The sequence below is a fragment of the Talpa occidentalis genome, unplaced genomic scaffold (genome assembly GCF_014898055.3).
Source record: "Talpa occidentalis isolate TD23 unplaced genomic scaffold, MPIMG_talOcc4v2.1 talOcc4.16, whole genome shotgun sequence".
In the NCBI taxonomy this organism is placed as follows: Eukaryota; Metazoa; Chordata; class Mammalia; order Eulipotyphla; family Talpidae; genus Talpa; species Talpa occidentalis.
The window spans coordinates 80,681,143-80,707,050 of NW_023601653.1; the positions used below are offsets into that span (position 1 = coordinate 80,681,143).

General features: G+C 34.2%; 4 protein-coding genes across 4 annotated transcripts; all 4 read left to right on the top strand.

Moving 5' to 3' along the window:
• The first annotated feature begins 885 nt into the window (after nucleotides 1-885).
• Nucleotides 886-2,186, top strand: LOC119248437 (olfactory receptor 2AP1-like). The gene is made up of 2 exons (XM_037515392.2): nucleotides 886-1,791; nucleotides 2,157-2,186. Exons 1-2 carry the CDS (start codon nucleotides 886-888, stop codon nucleotides 2,184-2,186), a joined length of 936 nt encoding a protein of 311 aa, XP_037371289.2.
• Nucleotides 2,187-9,783: 7,597 nt separating this feature from the next.
• LOC119248439 (olfactory receptor 6C74-like) lies at nucleotides 9,784-10,722 on the top strand. Its single transcript, XM_037515394.1, has one exon. The coding sequence runs from the start codon at nucleotides 9,784-9,786 to the stop codon at nucleotides 10,720-10,722; it is 939 nt and encodes a 312-aa protein (XP_037371291.1).
• Nucleotides 10,723-15,747: 5,025 nt separating this feature from the next.
• On the top strand, nucleotides 15,748-16,686 carry LOC119248438 (olfactory receptor 6C74-like). The gene has a single exon (XM_037515393.1). It carries the CDS (start codon nucleotides 15,748-15,750, stop codon nucleotides 16,684-16,686), a length of 939 nt encoding a protein of 312 aa, XP_037371290.1.
• A 6,291-nt stretch (nucleotides 16,687-22,977) lies between these two features.
• Nucleotides 22,978-23,904, top strand: LOC119248440 (olfactory receptor 6C74-like). Its single transcript, XM_037515396.1, has one exon. The coding sequence runs from the start codon at nucleotides 22,978-22,980 to the stop codon at nucleotides 23,902-23,904; it is 927 nt and encodes a 308-aa protein (XP_037371293.1).
• The last annotated feature ends 2,004 nt before the right edge of the window (nucleotides 23,905-25,908 follow it).

Here is a 25,908-nt window from a genome sequence, read left to right on the forward strand (position 1 = left end):
TATGACTCAGGGGTATGTTCTGATAATTTTTTAAAAGCATAAATATAAAATGAAGGGAGAAACAATTGCTGTTGATTAGAATTACTAGAGAAAATTGAATGGAGCATAGAACTTGAACCAACATCTTAAGGCACTGCAGTGTGTTGATGAAAAAATCCTGTGTGCTGAGAAAACAGAATCAATGGAAGTATTTCGACTTGATATTTTAACAAGTCCTGACTAATCTCTATAGTTCCACAAATACATATCCTTTGTTATGACCCAAGAACTGTAAGCAATATAAATTCTAAATATTTTATTTATAATTAAGAGAAAAACCTGTAGGTTTTAGCTTCAGTGGATGCACAAAATTATTCTTGAAAATGAGAAAGTAGAAATAAGCAAAAAACACAGTAGAGCAAGAAAAAAGCACCAAGTTCAATTTCATTCCTATAGCTCACACCTTGTGTTCTATTTATATTTTTGCCTAATAAGCTAAGCAAAAATGCTAACTTGACAAATCTCAAATGAAACTTACCCTCTTTAAATTGATGTTAGTATTTTCCATGCACCTGTGACATTATTTTACAAAGTGGAGAAGAAAATCATAATAGAAAGATAAGCAGGAAAATATAAACAAATGGGGAAATTGTGACAAATAAATATCGATATAGTTGAGAAAACATAATTTAAAATTCCCTAAGAGGCAGTATCTTTGTTATTTATGAATTTTAAAAATGTGTTTTCATTAAAATAAATTTTCAATCTAAATTATAGACAAAGTCCGAGTTGAAAATTCTACTCCTAATTGCTTTGGCCTGACTTTAAATTTCAATAAAAAAAAAACTGGAACATTTGCTTTATTCCAACTTTCATACTTATTCTTCTTCTCTACCATAGTTAACAATGGGAAACCAAACATCAGTGTCAGAGTTCATTCTTGTTGGATTGACAGATGATGCTGATCTGCAAGCTGTGCTGTTCCTCTTTCTGCTGGTAACTTATGTCCTAAGCATCACGGGGAACTTGACCATCATTATTTTGACCCTGCTGGACCATCGCCTCCAGACTCCTATGTATTTCTTCCTCCGGAATTTTTCTGTTTTGGAAGTATCTTTCACCTCTGTCTTTGTTCCCAAAATGCTCATCAATATTGGGACAGGAGACAAGTCAATCTCCTTTGCTGGTTGTTTCACTCAGTACTTTTTTGCCATCCTCCTGGGAGCAACAGAGTTTTACCTCTTGGCAGCCATGTCTTATGATCGCTATGTGGCCATTTGCAAACCCCTCCATTACACCACCATCATGAACAGGAGACTCTGCGTCCTCCTCATCGTGTGTTGCTGGTTCTCTGGGTTTTTAGTTGTCATTGCACCACATATAATGACTGTCCAGCTGCCTTTCTGTGCATCCAACGTCATCAATCATTATTGCTGTGACTATACTGTCTTGTTGCATTTAGCCTGTTCAGACACACACTTAATAGAAGTGACTGAGTTTGTTGCTGCTGTAGTTACCCTCATCTTCACCTTGGTTTTAGTGATTCTTTCCTACACGTACATCGTCAGGACAATTCTGAGACTCCCCTCTGCTCAACAAAGAAAGAAAGCTTTTTCTACATGTTCCTCCCACATGGTTGTGGTCTCACTTTCTTATGGAAGCTGTATCTTTATGTACATAAATCCCTCTGTTAAGGATGCAGCAACTTTTAACAAGGGAGTGGCTGTTTTAAACACCTCCGTTGCTCCTCTTTTGAATCCTTTCATCTATACACTAAGGAACAAGCAAGTGAAAACAGCCTTCAGAGATATGGTCAGTAAAATACCAATTTTTTCAAGAAAATGAAATGATCAGGGATTACTATTTTTTTAAATAAATGATAAATATTTGAAAGACTGTAGATGTGCATTATTCAAATGTAATGTATTTTCTACTTTATATTCTATTTTCCACAAATATTCCTATATAAACACCAATATAATACAATAGCTTACGTCAATTTTATAATAATTTTATTGTTCTTAAAAATGAGCTTGTCTCCTAAGACTTTGTTTTTTTTAAATTTACACATCACTTTTAAAGTAAGGACTTGTGTGAGAGTTAGAACTGCGAATATGACTTCCTATAGTTTGTTTTTTAAACTGAATATTTTAAAGTTTTTTTATCAAATGTATAAGTTACATCAATATATTTTCTCAACTCAATAAACATACATGCCACACTTCACCTACTACCTAGTCCTAGTATTTTTTTTTTATCTTATATATATATTTACCATCAGGTATTCAATGTCTACACTTGTAAGAGAATAAATAAGTTTACATTTTGAAGAAATTTATTTTAGGTTATTAATAATTCTATAACTTGATAGTATGTTGGCATATTGATGTAAATATTAATATCTTCAAATTATAAAAATCAAATCTATGCTTAGTCATTTCACAATAATCATTTGAGGAGAACCTACACATATCTAATGCTTTAGATAAAAAAATTCTAAGAAAGTCAAAGCCTATATATGTTCATCTTAATATTGATGAGAAATATTTATTGAATTATGCACAGATTAGACTCTTTCAGTGAATCCTTAAATGAGGTAAAGAGGTTATTTAAGTTTAATATTATTTAGAACTATAATATTAACATTTTTATAAATATTTCATTATAGCAAATTTCATGCAATTTAATATTGTGCCGTCATTGATTTAATTTTTATTTCTAAGGATATGTAATACAACTGTCTTGATTCTATCCATGGTGTTTTTATTTTTTTCTTAATTTCATATGCTTAGACCATGTTCATTGTAGGTTTCATACCAAATTTAAAATGTTTATAATTTGTTATCACTTCTATATGGGTCTCCATCACAGATAAAAGTTGTATTTTCTGAATAGTTCTTGTCCACATTCATTTGTAGATTAAATGGACTAAATTCAAGGCATGGGTAATTTTAAATTTTAAATAATATTTCTGCTCCAATATCTTAAATATACTGATAAACTTTTACTGAAATATATAATTAATTAGTGTCAATCCTGCATTCTTGAATTATTTACTCCTCCACTGACTGATAATATAGTACCTACTAGGTAGCAGAGATATTTAGTGTTCTAAGAAACCATGGAGAAAAAAGAGGATTGAAAAATAGAATTTGCCAGTTTCTACAAAGCAACCCATAATTTCAATAAAAATTACATAAGCACCTAATACATAATTTTATGTTAACAAGTGAGCTGATTTATTTCTTTGTTTTTTAGAGTTCCAGGTAATTGATTCAATAGTCCACTTATTTGTTTGTTATTTTGAAAATCATCAATACATTAATCATAATCATCCAAAACATTATCTCACTGTATGCTGCTTGTTCAATTTCATGTGTTAGATTACAGAATGAAAGAAATTTAGAGATTATATTGATAATTTCTGTTAAACACAAACACACAAAATTTTATTTTATTTTTTTCATCTCATCTGAATTTCATTTTATTTTATTTTATTTTTATTTAAATTTTATCTTTTAATCCACATATAATTACAACCCCCTTATTTCTCTGGTTCATAGTTGTTTGTTGATTTTGATATTTTCTTTCCTATAGTTATTCTTTTTTCTGGTCCCTTATTTAAGTTTTCTAGATTCCTGCTGTGACTGAGACCATCCAGTATTTTTCTTTTTCTTTTTGGCTTAGTTCGCTGAGCATGATCCCTTCCAGCTCCATTCATGTTGCTGCAAATTGCATGTGTTTATCTTTTTTGAATGCTGAGTAATATTCCACGGTGTATATGTACCACATATTCTTAATCCAGTCATCTATTTTTGGGCATTTGGGTTAAACACACAAAATTTTAAAAGCCAATTCAAAGTAGTAGTGTATTGAAGCAGGCCAGATGTTTATCTGCAAGAAAACTGGCAGCTAATAAAAATTGCAGAAAAAGATGAATTAACATATACTCTATCAACTGAAATCCCCATTAACCAGAGATACTTTGAGTCACCAAAACATTGACAAATGATATTCAAAATTATACACGTTTCTTTTCAAATTCCAAATTATTCAGGAAAAGTTTTTTAAAAGTTGATTACAGATTTAATAATAGGGCCTCCCCAGTGGCGCAGTAGTTGAGCGCTGGGCTGCAAAGCTGCCCACAGCCTCTGCAGCGCTGGTTCGATCCCAGCCACCGGCAACATCCCACATGTCACGCTGCACCCACTGCTCCCCTCAGCAGTGTATACCCGTCCTTCTGCCTGTTCTGCTCCCCACTCTGGTTCTGGTGAATTCTCTAACCCTCCTGCGCTTCTGACTATACCCAGTACTTGTATAAATAAATTAATAAATCTTTAAAAAAAAAGATTTACTAATGTTATTTCACTTTGGAGTCTTTGAAAACCAGTAATTTAGTATGAAGAGTCTAACCTTATTACTTGGAAGTTTGAATGACTAGTACTCTCCATTATGAGAATCTTCTCAGAGTTAATAATGATTTCACAGTTTCCATTAATGTTTTTAACTTTGATAATATCTTGCAATTTCACATACAAATCCTTCCTATTGGTACTCTGACATTGCTGTACATTCTGCACAAGTCCTTTCTGTTCTGTTGGGTTTGTAAGGTGTTAACTGCTACACCAAGGAGGTGGGTGTCTTAAACCATAGGGAGTGAAGGCTTCAAATAAGTCAAGGGGAGATTGGAATGTAAACAGTTGACAGTGGGACTGAACCTTCTAAGGTGTCAATATTTGTGTCCTTAAAAATTCACATGGGGCCTCCCTTGTGGCTAAGGGGTTAAGCACCGCACTATGAAGCAATTCACAGCCTCTGACGCATGAGTTCCATCCCTCCTGGTCAGGAATAAACCCACATGGTACAGCAGACCTCTCCTGTGTCACCCGCTGCTCCCTTCAGCAGTGTATGTCAGTCAGTCTGCCTGTTCTGTTCTGCAATCTGTCTGGTGAATCTTCTCATTCCCCCTTATCTCTGGCCTGTACCCCAGCTCTTGTATGCATAAATAAATCTTTAAAAATAAATAAAAAAGATGCTATCTGCTCAAAGCTACGAAGACTATAAGGAGGTGGCAATATTACACCACTGAGCTTTTGTAGATTTGCTGCACTTGATAATAAAACTCTCCTGCTTAATCTAAAACATTAATTCATAAACATAATCTATTTCTCAACAGTAGAAAGTATTCTATTTTAAATTCTTAAATTCATATTTATTCAATTCCTATTTAGTGTCAGGAATAATCCACACACTAAGTTATAGGGAAGAATGACAAATAACATGTCTCTGCTCTATGGCAGCTTAGAATTTTGTAGACTCCAGAGAGAAAACAAACAAACAAAAAACATGTCCTGTAGATCCCACCTTTTGTGGAATATAAGTAACCCAAAACCTATACTGGTAAAACACAACAAAAATATCTTTACATTTAGTGAAAGACATGCCGGTTACCAGAGGGAAGGGGGAGGGACTCTGGGGATGGGGGATGGAAGGAACTGGGAGGCCTTGCGGGAAATGAATGAAGCCTTTGCACATATGGAGAAGTAAAATTGTACCCTTAAAGTTACATAGAGCCGAAATGACTGGCATTTTAAAAAGAAAAAAATAAAAAGAAAGAAAGAAAAACAAGTAAAAATATAACCATTGGTGTTCTTATAGAGAACAGGAGGCTCCTCCTAGAGGCGCCCTCTCAAAATGAATTTCTCGAGGAGATGGTGCTTTATACAAAACTTGGAATTTTGATATAGAGAGTGCAAGATAGGGAGAGACATTAAAAAGGGCTTGAGAGGTGGAAAGAGAGTCAATGTTCCACGGGTAAAAACAAAATAAAGAGCTTGAGGAGCTGAGGTTGGGGAGAGTGGCGTGGATCTGGGCCCCGGACGCGTCCCTGTTCCTCATAAACTGCCATTCATTTTGGTCTCGTGATGTCATTTTAGTGGAATAATAACATGATCAGAATTAGGTTTTAGAAAACATCATTTCATCTTCTCTATAGATACTGGGTTGAATAGGAGAAGGAGGCAGGGCATGTAAAGAATTCTACAGCTACTGATCAGGGAGACCAGTGGGAGGCAGAGGGGGGACTGACCTAAAATGGAGGCCGTGGAGGACTGACCTAAGATGGCGGCTCTGAGAGCAGCCGCCGGTCTCCTAATCAGAAAACATTTCCTGCTGACGCGCACCTAGAGCGCCCCAGCATTTTCACATGCTGCTGTGTCTCTACACTGTTCCTATCAATAAATTAAGAATAAAAGTGAAAATCCAGATCTAGTAGTGTAAAAACTCCCCGTGATCCACTACTCTCCCCCTCCCTTCAGCTGCTGGCGGAGTGTGGGCTCAATTGGAAGACTGAAGATCCTTCCTCAGTTCGAACGATTTGAAAAAAAAATCATTTGATTTTTGAAGGCTTTGAAAAGCCCCTGAATGACTTTATAGAGGGGACCAGCCCCATCGCACGCTCCCAACACACCTACAGATAGAAACAACGCCAACCTTTGGGGCTGCATATTTTAACAGTAACTGTTAAGAAAATAACCATCTCTATTGTGCAAATAGGCAAACCTGATCTATTGGAATTAAGGGCAATAGTTAGCCCTGAAAGGGATAGTGAGCAGAAGGGAAAGGAGTGATGGTCAGGAGGACGGGGAACTGTTTGTCCATTGGGGAGCGCAGGTCTGGGAGGGGGAGGGAAGAATAGAAGAGAATATGGTGATGGTTCCTGGGTGATATGGTGGCAGGAGAGATATGGGGGCTACAAGGACATAAAAATTAATTAATTAATTAATTAAAAGAGGGGGAAAAAGGTGACCAAGCTCTATAAATGTGATCTCTGTTCTGTATTTTATACTTCAATAATTTCTTTAAAAGTCTGCTGTGTAATGCCTCAATGATTATAACTTTTATCTGTAAGAGCAGATACTTGTCATTTAAGTACCTAGAATGGCAAGTGGATTTGAAATGCAACTTTATGTAAAATCAATCAAATTTTCCTATAGATTGGTTCTGGGAATTTAGACAGCAGGTACAAACATTTGATTCTCAATTGTCTGTCTGGAGGAACTCATTCCGCTTCAATTCAGAGCTCTCTAAATCTGATCTTAAATGGATGAGATACCAATAAACATTTTTTTAATCAGTGATGACATGAACTTTGACTCTAATTTTGTTACTCAAAAAGGATGAACCTCAGAGGCTTAAAAAATGCATGTTTAATTACTGAATTCATCTGAATTCAACATTTTAGCAATTAACCTTAAGATTTTATCAGAACGTAGATTAGTGAATCGCATTTTTTGTGATGTATATTTTGTCACACATTGAAAATGACTTCGTTTTTCTTAAAAGTCATTATGGTTATCAACAAATTGTTGCCTCAAAAAGGTCTTATCTTTTTAAACTTGAGTTTACGGAATACAGATTTTTCCACTGTGACTAGTTAGTTCATCCTGTACAGTGTTCTCTAGGGTAAAGCTTACTTGTTTTTCAAAAATATGAAATCAATCCTCTTGAGACTAGTGGCAGAACATATAAAAAGGAATTATTTTGCTACTTGTAATCATAAAAACTAAAAGCCAAGCAATTGGGCTTCAGAGAATGACCTTGAAAACTTACTATTTTACTCCTTTTTAAAAAAATGTTTAAAAAAGATGTATATTTTGTACATAATAAAATATGCTTTGATTAAACAAAATATAAATTGGAGAATATTGTTTTAGAAATTGAGAAGAAAGGAAACTAGATAAATTTCCTGTCCTGATAAAAATATTTGAGCTTACATTCTTAGTGTGTTTTATTAGAACTAATGTACTTTTAAATGTGAACCCAAGATAAAGTAGGGATTAAAGAAAAAAAATGTTGGATAAACAGCCCTCAGAAATTGCTTCTCTTCTAGGATTCATATCAAAAGCAGAGTTGGAAATGAAATTACTGCAAGAGACAGTAAAGTGAAAATTTTATGTTTTTATTTTAATCACAATAATTTATTTCATGAAGCTTGAAAAATTGATTCCAGTAGTCTATTGGCAGTTTGGCATGAAATTCAAAACTTTTTTTTTTTTTGCAAAGCAATTAAAAATTTTTTTGTGAAGCAATTACTATTTTAAAAGTAACAATGAATTGATTGTTATCTTAGTAGGAAATCTTCATTTGGTAAGTGTCTAATTTTGAATAAATACCTGTCATAATATCCAACAGAATTGCAGCAATGTTCTTTGTGAAATAAATGTGCTGTTTCCTCCACATAATTATAGATAATAGCATATGATTTTATTCTACATTGTCCTTGTGAATTATGAAATTAGAACAATGAAATCATCCTGAACTTGGGAAATTATTGTTTTATATTTGTCAGTCATATTGAATTGAATAGAAATTAAACATGTCACGAACTTTTCAAGTAAAGAAATATCTTACTCTTTTCTAAGCCATAAATTGGCAAAGCAATTACAGAAGCCCTTGGGACTCTAAGAGTGGTTGGAAACAATAACTATTTTATTAACATTCAGTAAAATAATTACTGGGAAATTAGAGAGAAAAAATAATGTTGTCAAGTAGCTTGTTATATGTTATTTTCAATAATTTTAAAATTTAAATTCTGGCTAAAGTCTACCCACATAAAGAGTCTACCTCTGATTTTTTGTTTAGACTCTATGTAACTCATCCTGTTGAATGAGGTTTTCCTTTTGTCATCTATAATTTTTAAAATTTTTAAATATTTAAAATTTCTCTGATGAGTATTCATTTTACTATAAATGTCCAGAATATAGACAATTCTGAAAAATTATTAATTGATGACATAAGAAAGAAAAAAAAATGTAGAAAGAAGCAAAAGAGGTAAGAAAAAAGAATTTTATTCTACTGAAATAATTTCTAATCACTAGAAATATTTGTCTAATGTTTTACCACCAGATCTGGGCTATATGAATTGTAATAAGTTAAAATATAATTTAACCTGGGACAATGTTTTTCTTAAAGAAAAGATCATAGTTTAGAAAAACTTAGTGATGTTTTGGGTGATCAATACGAGGACCGAGGCATGGTTGGAAAGAAGATTCTAAAAAATGGGAAACATGAAAAGGTTAACATGAATTTAATTGTTGTGTGTGACCAAAAAGAAAAAAATATGGATATGATTAAGAGAGAGGAGCTTACTCTGGCAATAAGGACAGCCATACAGAGGGTGACACCAATACAAACCAACAGGCTTATCCAGCTGAAAGTTATTTTTTTTAAATAGCTTGTTTTCTAGAACCTGCCAAAGTCCCTAAAATATTCAAACATGCTACACACAATACAAATGTTGTGTGACAAAATCCTTGATATCTGCTTTGGTATCTATCTGAGAAAAGATACCATCCAGATGAGAGAGGAGTATATTTATGTGCTCAGGGAAAGCACAACTAAGTGTTCTGAGCATTTAAATATTGACGTCTTCTGAGTGTTGGTAAAGTATTACATTTCCACTGGCTATGGTGGCAGATCTTTGGGCAAAGTTTATTATGATTTTAAAAGGTCCAGAGTCCACAATGAAATTTGACTGAGAGAACTGAAAAATCTACTCTTAAGATTAATAAACACAAAGATGTGTTTGACTCTTATCCCTCTGTAAAATTAGGATAATGAAATCTTCACACTTTTCCAAAAAGTTACTGAAGCTGTGTAGTTTTAAGATCTATGACAAGGAGATAGTTACATTAAAAATACATATTAACCATAAAGAATTTCAGATGAGTATCTCTTACAAACTTTCCTCCTGGATTCTCACTACACACTACTTTTTTTTTCTGTTTCAAATAACAGCCAACCATGAGAAACCACACCACAGTGACAACCTTTATTCTTCTTGGACTGACAGATGATCCTCAATTACAGATGGTCATTTTCCTTCTACTTCTCTTCACCTACATGTTGAGTGCCACTGGGAACCTCACCATCATTGCACTCACCCTACTGGACTCACACCTCAAGACACCCATGTATTTCTTCCTCCGAAATTTCTCATATTTAGAAATCTCATTTACAACTGTTTGCATCCCCAAATTTCTGGTCAGCATGGCCACAGGAGACAGGACCATTTCTTACAATGGCTGTGCGGCACAGCTGTTTTTTACTATTCTTTTGGGGGCAACTGAATTTTTTCTTCTGGCCGCCATGTCCTATGACCGCTACGTGGCCATCTGCAAGCCCCTGCACTACACCACCATCATGAGCAGCAGAGTCTGCAACTTGCTCATCTTTGCTTCTTGGTTGTCTGGCTTCATGATCATTTTCCCAGGAGTCATTATGGGTCTCCAGATTGACTTCTGTGCCGACAATGCTGTAGATCATTTCTTCTGTGATGTTTCTCCTTTACTGCAACTGTCTTGCACAGACACAAAACCAATAGAGTTAATAGAGCTTCTGTCAGCCATTTTGACTCTCCTGGTTACCCTGGTGTTAGTGATTCTCTCTTACACGAACATCATCAGAACTATTCTCAAGATACCATCTTCTCAACAGAGAAAGAAAGCCTTTTCTACTTGTTCTTCTCACATGGTGGTTGTGTCCATTTCTTATGGCAGTTGCATCTTCATGTATGTGAAACCTTCTACTAAGGAGAAAGTGTCTTTAAATAAAGGGATATCTCTGCTCATCACTTCTGTGGCTCCCATGTTGAATCCCTTCATTTATACCTTGAGGAACAAACAAGTGAAAGACGCTTTGAAGCACATGATCAAAAAGATGGAGATGTTGTCCATGAAATGAATCAATATGGTGGTATCACTAAGGGTATGAATAAAATCAAAATAAAATAAACAAGAAGGGTGGAGACTGTTGCAGAATTTTTCAATATTTATATTCAAATAATATGTCAATCTTTTTTGAGTTGTAATTCTCATTGTGATCAGCCTAATCTCTAAAATTTTGCCCTCTTGGCTATTTTTCCCTTTAGCTGAGAACATGTATAAAATGTATTTCTTCTTTATGGTCCAATTCATTTAAATTTTTGTTGTTACCTCTAAAGATGTGCTTTCAAAATTCTCTGAGTGATTCAAAGTTAGATTTCTTTTTTTTATGTTCTTTTCCATTTTTCTAGAATTCTGATTTGTATTTGGTATACTATACATCGTTTAATACACCACTTAAATTTGATCAGCTATGCAGCTTTTATTGGTTGATGAGGAATTTGAAGTCTGATTTCTGAGTGTGCTCAATGGAACTTTAATTGATGTAGCATATTTGTTTAATAGCATTTCTTAAAATACATATTTTGATAATTTCAATTTTTTACTAGGTTTACAGTTGGAGTTTACCTTTACAAACAGATGAAAGGAACTCCAGAGAAGTTGAAACATTATTGTCCTTGCAGGACTCACACTGAAATTTTCACTAATGCTACTGATTATTTATAATGGCCAAGTTTTAGGAAATATATTAATTTCCATTGTCAAACCTAGATAAGACAGTTATTACTATGTTCAATTGATTAAAAATTTGAGGCATATTGAGAGCATGAAAGGCTTCCTGATGGGAAAAGTCATTGATTATAAAGTTCTTTAATGTGTGTTTTATACATATATTTTACATAATAGAGTTCTTAGCATACTTTAGACCTTGTTATCAAAATAAGCGGAAATTCTTCTTTCCATGTTATTTCAAAAAGAAATAAATAGAAATCTATTTATGGAACTCCGTAGAATTTATGGAATGGCATCATTATACTATGAATTATAAAATCTAGTAGGAATTTATTTTCCAATTTAGAGAGCTGAGCATTAGAAATTAGATTCAATGACTGATGATGTGCAAAGCAAAATATTTTACCTTTTTTTCTTTCAATTGCATCATCTCTCAGTGTGACAAAGAGAAAATAATTTTTCCTAAGAAGACTAAATTTCCTTTAAAAATTAATTTTTGTGTATATTTAACTATCACCTAATTTTCATATATGATTAGTGATAGTATGGTTTCTTTTAAATGTTTCTCAGAGAAATAGAATTGAGGATTTTACCCTCAGCATATACACCTTCCAAGAAGTGTCTTAAAAAGTTGGGCCTCCCCTGTAGCGCAGCGGTTGAGCGCTGGGTTGAGAAGCTGCCTGCAGTCTCTGCAGCACCCGCTTGATCCCCGGCTGCTTCCCGGCCACCGGAGGAGGGTCCCACATGGCGCGCAGACCTCTCCTGCCACCCGCTGCTCCCCTCAGCAGTGTACTTCGGTCCTTCTGCCTGCTCTGCTCCCCGCTCTGGCTCTGGTGAATTCTCTCACCCTCCCGCGCTTCTGACTGTACCCAGTGCATGTATAAATAAATAAATAAATATTTAAAAAAAAAAAAAAGTTGAGGACAAGAAAATAATGCAGATCAAAAAAATCAGAGATTAGATAAAATTTGCATGCAAATGTATATAGATTTATACAGAATTGCCAAAAATGTAAACAATTCACAAGTGAGTCAAAAAACAAATGGGCATTGGGATACATCCATGTGGGAGAGTACTTGAACAATGCAAAAAAGATACAGATGAATATTAAGTGAAAAGTGCTAAAAGTCAGCAGACTGTGTTATGTATACACTTAATGTATACACTTAAATGGTTATCTAAACTATACACAATATACATTAACATATATATGAATACACACTTGTGTATGGGTTCACTTATGTGGCATTTTGAACAAGCAAAATATTCAAGTTATACAAACTAGGGTTGCCAGACAGGTCACTGGGAGAGAGAGGGTAGAATCCTTGAAATACAGCTGATTTCACTCAAGGTAGTAAAACTATTCTAGATGACATTATGAAGTTGGGTATATCACACAAGAATTACTAAAACCAATTGAACATTGCAATACAAAGGTTATTCTAATGTGCAAATTAAAAACAACTTAAATCCAGGATGTTTGATGGGATGTAGGACAATTTAACTATATTACAAATATATGAAACAATCTTATAATGAGAGCAGGTGGAATAGGAACTGACCAAAATAAGCATGTTGCTATAATCTTATTTTTAAAAAATGTATTGCCTTGGGAAAACTGTTGCCTCACATAAATTTGTGATCCTTTGGGAATGGTGTTCTTGGATCTCATATCCCCCTGAGAACTCTTCATAAACTTGAGAGATTTTTCTCTGGGGCACAGAAAACCTAAATAGTCCATGGGTCAAAGATTGATTTCTTTTATATGTGATTGTGGCTAATCTGTACAACATATATTCAATACAAAAAGTATAACTTGTAGGAAGGGAAAATTTAAAGTACAACCTTAAAAAAATATATGAAAAATAACTAAAACCATTTATAACATTGCCATTTATAGGTTTAAAAATAATCATCAATTTTTGGATAGGGTGAGATCTATTCAGAAAGAAATGAAATTGCTGTCCTCTTACTAGACGATGATAAAAGAGTTAAATTTGAACAGAGAAGTTTATATGAAATACCGTGTGACTATAGCTTCTTAAGAAAAGGTATTTGTAAGTATTTTGATACATTAATTAGGATTCAAGAAAGTGAAAAGAACTATGAATGTCTAAAATTTAATGACTACACTTCCTGTTAGATATATTTTAATACACTTTTGTTTTATTTTCACCATTAATATATTAACCGTAATATATGTCATTTCATCTATAGGTCTGACTTCTTATCTTTTTATAATGCAAATTTAAAAAAAAACTGTGATGTGTTTTGGTGATAGTTAGCTTATGTTATTGTTGATATTGGGTAAAGATGTTATTTGACAAGGTAAAATGTGAGGTATGTGTTTTATGTATAAGCATTTCTGTCATTCATTATGCCATTGCAATAACGTGCAAATGAAGAAAAAATTATATAAATATTGTTTCAAAATTATGTGAATCTAAAAGGAATACTGAGGTACTGAGAATAAAATTGTCCTTAGAGATAGCATTAATCTTTTGTTTTTAGAAATACACTATATTGGGGCCTCCCCTGGTGGGCGCAGCGGTTGAGCGCTGGGCTGCAAGGCTGCCCGCAGCCTCTGCAGTGCCGGTTTGATCCCCGTGCAGCCGGGGAGGGTCCTACATGGAGCGATAGACCTCTCCTGCCGTGCCCACTGCTCCCCTCAGCAGTGTATTTCATCAGTCTGCCTGTTTTGTTCCCTGCTCTGGCTCTGGTGAATTCTCTCACCCTCCTGCGCTTCTGACTGTACCCAGTGCTTGTATAAATAAATAAATAAATCTTTAAAAAGAAAAAAAAAAATACACTATAATGTGTTCTATAATTATTAATAGAGAAAGTTGTAGTTTAATGAGGACAACTTTGGAAAAATCACTCCTTTAGGCTTAATCCTGCCATCTAATTTGCTAACTGTGCAAATCTGATCAACTATCTGATTTGATATGAGCCTGGTGTTGAGACAGTTATCTACCATTAATGTTTGTTTATTTAATTGCCTGTTAGCTGAACATTTGAATATTCTGATGCTGGCAAAATACATGTCTCTGACAATATTATGAACACTATCTGTGATTTATTAAAAGTTGAAATTTACCAAACACTCCTCATCTGTTTTAAGCCATGCTGATATCAAAATTGTTCATCTTTTCAGTCTGTGTTTTAGACAAAGAATGAATTGGTAAATGTAAAGAACAGAAGTAGATGGAGAGAAATTTCATTATTTTCTTATAGTTTTTATTCTCTAAATTTTATTTACTATATTACACATTTTACCTTCACAACCCAGTGCTCAACCGCTGTGCCACCGGGGAGGCCCAATTTATATATTTTGATTTTTACATTTCACTTACTAATTTATATATTCTGAATTTTAATTTTTACTAATTAACATACCTTTCATATTTTTTAACCTTTTCCCCCCTCAAACTCACTATCCTATATCTAAAAATCCCTCCTTACTTCTCTAGTATTCCATAAAACCTTGACTTTCTCTCTTGTTTATATTTCTGTATTCATAAGATGTTATTAATCCATATTTATATATTCAGATATGCTTCTGTACTCTTTTATCTCAAACTTTCATTTTCATTTTCAATTTTCAGAAAACTCATCTGCATGGAAATCTGTGGTTTCTTTGTTATACGAGTGGAAATTATCATGCTGTCCTTGTGGATTTTGAATTAAGATACACTGCATGAAGAACAGAGGTGATAACAGAGCTTGAATGGATGGAACTACTTATAAGGAAAGAAAATACAATTATTTCTGATGCCTCCTATTTATTAGGAAATTGGATCTCATTAGCCATGAAAGACCTTAACACCAGTATCAAGCATTTGAGTTTGATTATTTGAGTAAAATGGTAAAGTCTAAGTAGACTGTTTATTGATCATGGCTACTTTTATGTGTGGGTGGGATGCATGTTTATTTTAACAATGGCCTGATGTACTTGGTATGACAACTATAATTTAGATTCTGGAATGCCAATTTACTTTATTAAATAGGAAATGGTATACCATCTCAACTCTACATTTAATCAAGAGGAAAAAATATGTTTCCATGATTTAAATATCACTATATTCTCTTTAATTGTTATATAATAACAATATCATTTATAGGCTATTCTGTTGTAGAATTGTTAAAAAAATGAACAAGATAGAATTCTCTGTTCTGTTAGCTTGAAAATGCAAACTATAGTTCTTCCTATCATAATCATCTTTAAACTATGAATGAACATGATTACTCATCTTATTACTATATCTGAAATGTCAACTTGATAACTTTACCTTAAACACTATTTAGCACTGCTCTTTTCCCATTGGGATCGTTTAGTTTTTCTATTTAGACCTGGAAAAAGTAGAAAACAATAATGGGAAACAATACAAGAGTGACAGTGTTTATCCTAGCTGGTCTGACTGATGACCCACAAATGAAAGTTATATTATTCATCTTCCTGCTTCTCACCTACTTGCTAAGCATCACTGGCAACCTCGTCATCATTACACTCACCCTGGTGGACATTCACCTCAAGACACCCATGTACTTTTTCCTTAGGAATTTTTCCTTCTTAGAAGTTTCCTATACTACTGCCTGCATCCCTAAGTTGCTGGTTACTATGGCAACTGGGGACAAAACCATTTCCTATAATTGTTGTGTAACTCAAGTGTTTTTTGTCTTTCTCCTTGGAGCATCTGAATTTTACTTGCTGGCTGCCATGTCCTATGACCGCTACGTGGCCATCTGTAAGCCCCTGCACTATACCACCATCATGAGCAATAAAATCTGCACAATGCTTGTGTTCTGTTCTTGGCTGTCTGGATTCTTCACCATCTTTGTACCTCTACTTTTAGGCTTACAACTTGATTTCTGTGCCACTAACATTATTGATCATTTCTACTGTGACACAACTCCTCTCATGCAGATTTCCTGCTCGGACACACATCTGATAGAGACAGTGGGGTTTATTTCTGCTGCAGTGACACTCTTGGTCACGTTGGTCATGATGATAATATCATATACCTATATTGCATTAACAATTCTAAAGTTTCCTTCCGCTAGTCAAAAGAAAAAAGCTTTTTCAACATGTTCTTCTCACATGATTGTTATATCTCTCTCATATGGCAGCTGCATCTTCATGTATGTGAAACCATCAGTCAAACAAAGAATATCTTTTTCCAAGGGAGTTGCAGTGCTCAATACCTCTGTTGCTCCACTTTTGAATCCTTTCATCTACACCTTACGGAACCAACAAGTGAAAACAGCCTTTGTGAATATGATACAGAAGTTGGGCTCTTTCTCAAAAAGATGATATCATCACATTATGTAGGAATAAAACTAGTGTATCCTGTACTGGCCATTTTGCTTCAAAGAAGTGAATTTTCTTTACAGTCTTCAAAAGAGATTTTTTTTTCTCATCTCACATCCTTTTGCTCTGATTATATGAATGAAATTAAGCTAAGTTTTTCAATTTGTCTTTTTGTCTTCAATTCTACTAAATTAAGAATGTATGATTTTTTTCTTGGAAATCATATTTAACACACATGTAATGTAAAAGTTATTACCATCCTTTTGTACCAATTTAGAAACTACTTAAAACTAATAATCATTATATTTTTGTTATACTACTAATTTACTAGTGAATATGTTATGTAATAAAATGGAAGGAAATTTCAGCAGAGATTAACCATTTGTTCAAATTATAAAATATTTGCATATCGATAAAATGATGTTAAAGCATAATCTATGGAAGCTGGTTGTTAATAGTGATACATATTTCATTTGCAGATGAACAATGTATTGCTTAATGTTTCTTTTAAAAATTAGTAGTGAAACAAAATATTTATATGGTTTTCCATACTCCAATGTCCTTCAATAACTAAGACATACTTTAGATAGATAGATAGATAGATAGATAGATAGATAGATAGATAGATAGATAGATAGATATGGATGGTTTTCAAATGATTTGAAATGTACATCATTATCTGGAATGTCAGGACTCAAATCACTTTCTCTTTCATGACAAAAACTGAAAAATATTACAAGTAATTAAAATGTTTTTAAAGATACTTATATTTCATGATTTCTTTTCCAGAAATGTGAGTGTATTATTTTGACTGAGACTTCATTTGATGAAAATGCATTTGAAAAATACTAAAAGCAGAATAAAATATAACTAGGGAGAAAAATACCTCTAGTATATAATTGGCTGGACTTAGTACAAGGTTTTTTTTGCTATATTTCTTTGTTATATGTTACTAAACAGGATCTTAAAAGATACATGAGTGATGAATAAGATACCAAGTCTAGTGTTTATTTAAATGATTGATTTCAGGGCCTCCCCGGTGGCACAGTGGTTGAGCGCTGGGTTGCGAAGCTGCCTGCAGCCTCTGCAGCACCAGTTCGATCCCCGGCTGCTCCCCGGCCACTGGGGAGGGTCCCACATGGCGCTCAGACCTCTCCTGCCGCCCGCTGCTCCCCTCAGCAGTGTACTTCGATCCTTCTGCCTGCTCTGCTCCCCGCTCTGGCTCTGGTGAATTCTCTCACCCTCCTGCGCTTCTGACTGTACCCAGTGCATGTATAAATAAATAAATCTATCTTTAAAAAAAAAACACATGCTAATAAAAATAAATAAATAAATGACTGATTTCATTTTCCTTTGACCATTTATATACATACATGTATACAGTATATGTGTACACATATATGCATATACATATGCTTTTTCATATATAGTACATGTAAATTATATATCTTATACTTCTATATATATTGTTTTTATATATAAATTATATGTATATAGATAAATATTCATTTTTTCCACTCTTGACCCTTCATTCTTGACACTTCACTGACCCTCATAAACTGCTATTCATTTAGGTCTCATGATATTATTTTAGTGAAATAGTGACATGATCAGAATTAGGTTTTAGGAAACATAATTTTATCTTCTCTACAGAAAATGGGTTGAATAGGTGAAGGAGGCAGAGTGAGTTGAAAAGTATACAGCTGCTAATATGGAGGCCAAGTGGAAGGCCGTGGGGGATTGACCTAAAATGGTGGCAATGACAGCAGACGCCAGTCTCTTAATCAGAAAACATTTCCTGCCAATGCGCATCTAGAGAGCCCCAGCATTTTCACATGCTGCTGTGTCTCTATATTATTCTTATCAATGGATAATGAATAGAAGTTGTGAAAATCCCCTGCACGCCCAGCAGTGAAAAACTCCCCTGTGATCCACTACTCTCCCCCTTCTTCAGCTGTTGCCTGAGTGTGGCCTAAAGTGGAAGATCCTTCCTCAGCTTGAATGATTTCAGAAAAATCATTTGATTTTTGAAGGTTTTGAAAACCCCCTGAATGACTTCATCCCACTCTCCAAATACACATACAAACAAACAACACTGACCTTTAGGGCTACATATTTTAACATAAACTTTTAAGAAAATAACCATTTCTATTGTGCAAATAGGCAGACCTGATCTATTGGAATTAAGAGCAATAGTTAGCCTTGAAGGGATAGTGAGCAGAGGTGAAAGGAGTGATGATTTTGGAGGATGGGGAACTGTGTCCTCGTCTGAGTGCTGCTGCTCACTTGGGGATGCACAGCTATCAAAAGTGGCCAAGCTCTAGACACGTGGTGATGTCTGTTCAGTGTGTGCTTTATGCTTCAATAAAATATTTTTAAATGTCTCTTGTGTAATGACTATAAAGCTCATGTGTAATACCATCTACTCTTAATTTAAGTGCTTAGCAATGAAATGTAGAATTGCAAGTGGATATGAAATGCAATTTTATGTAGAATCAAATTTTCCTACAGATTGGATCTGGAAAATTAGAGAGCAGGTACAAATATTTGATTCTCATTTGTTATATTGAAGAACTCACTTTACTTCAAATCAAAACTCTATAAATCTGATCTGACATGTATGACTTATCAATTAACATTTTCTTTATCAATGATGACATATTTCTTTGAGACTCTAACTTTGCAACTCAAGATGGACCTCAGAGGCTTAAAAATGCATATGCAATATGCACCCCTTATTGAATCAATCTGCATTCAGAATTTTAGCAATTAGCTTAAGAAGTTAGGCTAGGATGATTAATTTTACTTTTCAAAAATGTATGTTTCTCATGGAGATGTAAGTTGACTTACATTTCCTTAACAGGCCCTATGGCTGACAACATATAGCTGTCTCAGGAATTTTTTTGTCTTGCTTTTAAACATGAACTTATGGAATACAGTTTTTTTCATTTACAAAATTTTCATATATTTATGGCATCTTGAACAATGGTCTCCAAGGTAAAGCATCTTCCTTTTTAAATTTTTAATCAGTTAATTCTCTTGAGAGAAGGTACAGAGTATATAAAAGGGATTATGTTGCTACTTGTAATCATAAAACTAAACACCAAGCAACTGGGCTTCTCACAAAGAACAGAAACATCTCAAAATAGAGAATGAGTCTGAAATCTTAGCTTTTTGCCTCTCCTTTCTTAACTTAAAAAAAAAGACATATATTAATTTTATACATAATCCAGAAAATGACTTAATTTAAATATAACAAGTTGGAGAGCATTGTTTTAAAAAGATGAGAAGGAATGGAAACTAGGTAAGTTTCTCATCATGATAAAAATCTTTGAGTTTACATCCTGAATGTTTTACTAGAATTCATGTATTCCTGCATGAGAATGCAATAAAAAATAAGGGCTAAAGCAAAATTTTTAAATGTTGGAGAAGCAACCTTCAGAAGTAGCTTCTGTTTTGGGATTCACATCAAAAGCAGAGTTAGAAATAAAATTGCTGCTAAAAACATTAAAGTCTGGAAAAAATGTTTTTATTTTAATCACAATATCTCTATTAAAACTGATTTTTATGTTACGCCATTGATATGACATGAGGTTGGAATTTTTTTTAACAAAGGCAATACTAAGTTGACTATTTTGAAAGTTATACTGAAGGAACTGATTGTATCTTACAAAAAAAAAAAAATCTTTGAACGCTTCATTTAGTAGGAACCAAGTTTTGAATAATTCTCCTTCCTTCATATCTCAAGCAGAATCTCAGGAATGCCCTTTATAAAATGAATGGCTTGTGTTCTTCAGATAATCATATATATAGTAGCATGTGACTTTAACATATATGAACATTGTCAGTATTGGGAATAATCACACTGGAACAGCAAATTATTCCTGAACTGGAAACATTGTTCTTTATCTTTATCAAGCATTCATACTGAATTCAGTAGAATTTAAACCTGTCATGAAGTAGTCGACTTCCATATCCTAAAGGAATCTCTTATCTCTTACCTAAGCTCTAAATTGCAAAAGCAGTTACAGAAACTCTTGGGACTCTAGGGCTGGCTGGAAACAATGATTGTTTTTCTTTCATTCAGCAAGGAATTTATTGTGAAATTACAAAGAAAGATAATGTTATCAAGTTGTTTGCAATAGTATTTTTATTTCTGTGTTATGATTTCAAAAGCTAATTTTAGACCAGAAACTACCCATCTATTAATCAATCTGCCTCTGGCTTTATTCTCAGGCACGCTATATAGCTCATTTTGTTGGCTGATATTTTCCTGTGCTTTCACCTTTAAAACAGACTAAATTTGAATCTAAAAGCTCTTACTAATGAGTATTCATTTTACTTAAATGTCCAAAATATAGATTTTTTTTAAATGGTCAACTGAAGAGATAAGAGAAAAAATAAATGTATGGACAAAATGAAATAAAACAGGAAGGAGATTTTTGTTGTATTGAAATTATTTACAGTCATTGAAAATATTTGTACATTATTTTAACAGCAGAACTGGGGTATATGAAGTGCAGTAAGTTAAAATACATTTAACCTGCAACAATATTCTTCTTAAGGAAAATATTGTACTGTAAAAATTTTGGTGATAGATTTTTGAGGTCACCAATGTGAGGACATAGGCATGGTCTGAAAGAAGATAGAAAAAATGACAAGTTTAGCAGAGTTTTGAACTGGTATTTGTGTGCACCAAAAAGAAAAAAGATTGGATATGAAGACTCTACTGTGTCAAGAGGGGCAAATCTGCAGAGAAAAGACCTACTGCAAACTATTTTTAAAATAGCTTGTTTTCTAGAATCATCTGTCACTGCAATTATCAGGAAAACATGCTACATAATAATACAAATGTCACACCTGTTATATCTTCTTGGGTGTATATCAGAGAAAAGACATCAAAGAGGATCAGAGAAGGAAGTAAAATTGTCATCATGATAAGTGGAGTAAGCAAAACTAAGCATCAGGAGGATTTAAATGTCAAAATTTACAGAATTTGGGGGAATGTTTAATTCCCCTTACATATAGGCAAGAGATGTTGATATCAAGTTTATCATAATTTTTAAAAGTTGAGAGTTTGTGGGCCTCCCTGGTGGCACAGAGGTTGAGCGCTGGGTTGTGAAGCTGCCCACAGCCTCTGCAGCGCAGATTTGATCCCCGGCTGCTCCCTGGCCACCAGAGGAGGATCCCACATGGCGCACAGACCTCTCCTGCCACCTGCTGCTCCCCTCAGCAGTGTACTTCGGTCCTTCTGCCTGCTCTGCTCCCCGCTCTGGCTCTGGTGAATTCTCTCACCCTCCCGCGCTTCTGACTGTACCCAGTGCATGTATAAATAAATAAACAAACAAACAAACAAATAAATAAATCTTTAAAAAAAAAAGTTGAGAGTTTGTAAAATTTTAATTAGAAATTTATAAAGCCTACTATAAAGAGTATTCAAAAGCAGAGGAAGAGAATATTGCCCCCCAAAAAAGAATCATTCACACATCTCTGTAAAATGCTGGTTACGAATTTTCACTTCACCCAAAGCAAGTGGCTTTTCTGAAGATCTTTTGAAGCTGTGTAGCTTTAAGATCTATGACTAAGATGACAGTTTCATTACTTTGCATTTTTATCAGTAAAAATATGATTATTTTAATTCAAAAAGAAGTCTGCAGGTGACTATATAGTATAAAAAATTTTAATGTAAACTAAATAGATTGGCAAAAAATTGCCAATAGGAAGATTTAAACTAGTTTTGTTTCTTTGCTACCATTTCATGACATTATCAAAACAGTAAAACTTTAAAACATCTGAATTTATGACACTTGGAAAAAAGACTGAACTTGAGTAAAATTTATATGAGTGAGTTTTTATAGACTTACTCCTACAGCAGAATAAAGAAGGAGGTTCAGGGCCTCCTTGGGGGACACAGGAGTTAAAGTGTCAGCACTACTATCAAGTAATTGCCCGCCTCTATGGCATGAGTTCAATACCAGTCCAGGGAGCTACCCACATGGCACTACAGACCTCTCCTGTCTTGCCTACTGCTCCCCTCAGCAGTATACTTTGGTCAGTCTGCCAGTTCTGCTCCCCACTCTGTCTCTGGTGAATCCTCTCACCCCTACATCTCTGGCCTACACCTCAGTTCTTGTATGCATAAATAAATAAAATAAATTTTAAATAAAAGGAAGTTCAGACTGGGCAACAATGTGTTTATGGAGAATCCCAGATAATGAGTATCTCTTACAGATTTCCCCACTGGATTTTCATTTCATACTTTTTTTTCTTTCAAATAACAGCCAACAGCCAACTATGAGAAACCACACCACAGTGACAACCTTTATTCTTCTTGGACTGACAGATGATCCGCAATTACAGGTGGTCATTTTCTTTCTACTTCTCTTCACCTACGTGTTGAGTGCCACTGGGAACCTCACCATCATTGCACTCACCCTGCTGGACTCACACCTCAAGACACCCATGTATTTCTTCCTCCGAAATTTCTCATATTTAGAAATCTCATTCACAACTGTTTGCATCCCCAAATTTCTGGTCAGCATGGCCACAGGAGACAGGACCATTTCTTACAATGGCTGTGTAGCACAGCTGTTTTTTACTATTCTTTTGGGGGCAACTGAATTTTTTCTTCTGGCTGCCATGTCCTATGACCGCTACGTGGCCATCTGCAAGCCGCTGCACTACACCACCATCATGAGCAGCAGAGTCTGCAACTTGCTCATCTTTGCTTCTTGGTTGTCTGGCTTCATGATCATTTTCCCAGGAGTCATTATGGGTCTCCAGCTCGACTTCTGTGCTGACAATGCTGTAGATCATTTCTTCTGTGATGTTTCTCCTCTACTGCAACTGTCTTGCACAGACACAAAACCAATAGAGTTAATAGAGCTTCTGTCAGCCATTTTGACTCTCCTGGTTACCCTGGTGTTAGTGATTCTCTCTTACACGAACATCATCAGAACTATTCTCAAGATACCGTCTTCTCAACAGAGAAAGAAAGCCTTTTCTACTTGTTCTTCTCACATGGTGGTCGTGTCCATTTCTTATGGCAGTTGCATCTTCATGTATGTGAAACCTTCTACTAAGGAGAAAGTGTCATTAAATAAAGGGATATCTCTGCTCATCACTTCTGTGGCTCCCATGTTGAATCCCTTCATTTATACCTTGAGGAACAAACAAGTGAAAGGCGCTTTGAAGCACATGATCAAAAAGGTGAAGGTGTAGTCAATGAAATGACCAGTGTAGTGGTATCACTGAGGTTGGAAATACAGTGAAACAAGAAGGATGGAGTGTGTCACAGAGTTCAATGTTTGTATTCAAATGAATATACCTTCTCTTGACTTATAATTCTCACTGTAATCTGCCTAATCCCTACACTTTAGTCCTCATTAAACTTTTCCCCTCCTGCTGAGAGCATGTATAAAATATACTTCTTGATTTTGGTACAATTCACTTAAGTTTTAATTGGTACAGCTATTAATGTCCTCTCAAATTTCTCTCAGAGTGATTCTCTCAGAGTCCATAAAATGAATATGCACTTCATTTTATCCATATTTCTTTCCAGTGTTCTAGAATTCAGAGATTGAATTTGCTATATACTCTCTGTATAGTTTAATACACTCCCTAGATTTGGTCACCTAACCAGCTCTTATTGGTGAATTCAGAATTTCAAGTCTAATTTCTTATTGTCCTTAATAGAACCTTATTTGATGGAATAAATTAAAGGCATTTCATTTTTTAGTAATATTTATCATAGTAACATTGGATTTCAGCATTATATAAGTTTCATATGTGCTCTAGAGCAATATCTGCATATATTACATTAAATCCATCGCTAAAAAATAATTTTAACACTTCACTATACAATTTACCTTTTTTATCCAATTTACCCACACCTTTTCCCCCTATTCTTTTGGCAACCACTAATTTGTAGTTATAGTATAAAAGTTTATGTTTGTTTTATTTATTTCATTCATTTGCCTTTTTTTTTTTTCAGGTGCCAGATGTTCCTCAATTGGCACTTCTTAATTGCACATCTTAATAGTCAAACATTTTTATTTGTGCTTAGGGTATTAGTGCTTTTACAGAAACTCCAGAGAGAATAAATCATTGTCTTTGCAGTATTCAATTAAAAATATTTGCAAATGATTATTAATTGCCTTATAATGGCAAGGTTTTGCAATGGTTCCCATTTTCAAAACTGTATAAGTATCATGATGTTCATTTGTAAATAAAAATCTAAGACATACTTAGAGCTTAAACATATTTGTTGATGACAGAAGTAATCCTCACTGATGACAAAATGTCCACCTATCTTTTATACCTTGTTATCTAAATAAAGTGTAAACCCTCTGAATATGTCACTTAGATTATAAACAGTAGTATCTTTACAGAGTACTCACCATAGTTTTTAAAAATGGCATAGACAAGATTAATATCTTATGAAGTATAGAAGTAATTGTTTTTCAATGATAACATACTGAGAAAAAAATTTTGACCCCTAATTTTGACCCCTTAATTTTCTTTCAATTAAATCATATGTCATTGTGACAAAACAAAAAATTTTCCCAAGAAAGATTAATCTAAATTTCCTTGATGGGTATTTATCCATCATTAGTTTCCACACACTGTAGTTGGTGTCCTTATGGATAATTTCTGATGGTAAAATTATTACATTTTTAACCTTTCAAATTATTCATACAAATTATTCCAATATTGTTAGAAGGAAATATAACATTGCTATAGCTTCAGTTTAGAAATTTAATTTTAGGGACCTCCCTGGTGGCTCAGGCAGTTGAGAGCAGCACTGTGAAGCTGTCCACAGCCTCTGCAGTGCGGGTTCCATCCCCTGCCGGCCAAGGAGATACCCACATGGTGAGGTAGACCTCTCCTATCTTGTCTGCTGCTCCCCTCAGCAGTGATTTTGGTCAGTCTTCCTATTCTGCTCCCTACTCTGTCTCTGGTGAATCCTCTCACCCTCCTGCACATCTGGCCTATACTCCGGTTCTTGTATAAATAAACAAATCTTTTTTAAAAAGAGAAATTTAATTTTATATTAAATTTATGTGAATGCTTTAAATATATATCTAAATAAATATTAAATGGAGATAATCAGAAGAAACAGATTCAAATGTACATTTTAGGTAGGCACCATGTTAATGTAAGTAGATTCCATAAAAGGATAATATTTTAATAATAATTTATTTGACAACAGAAGCATCCAACTTT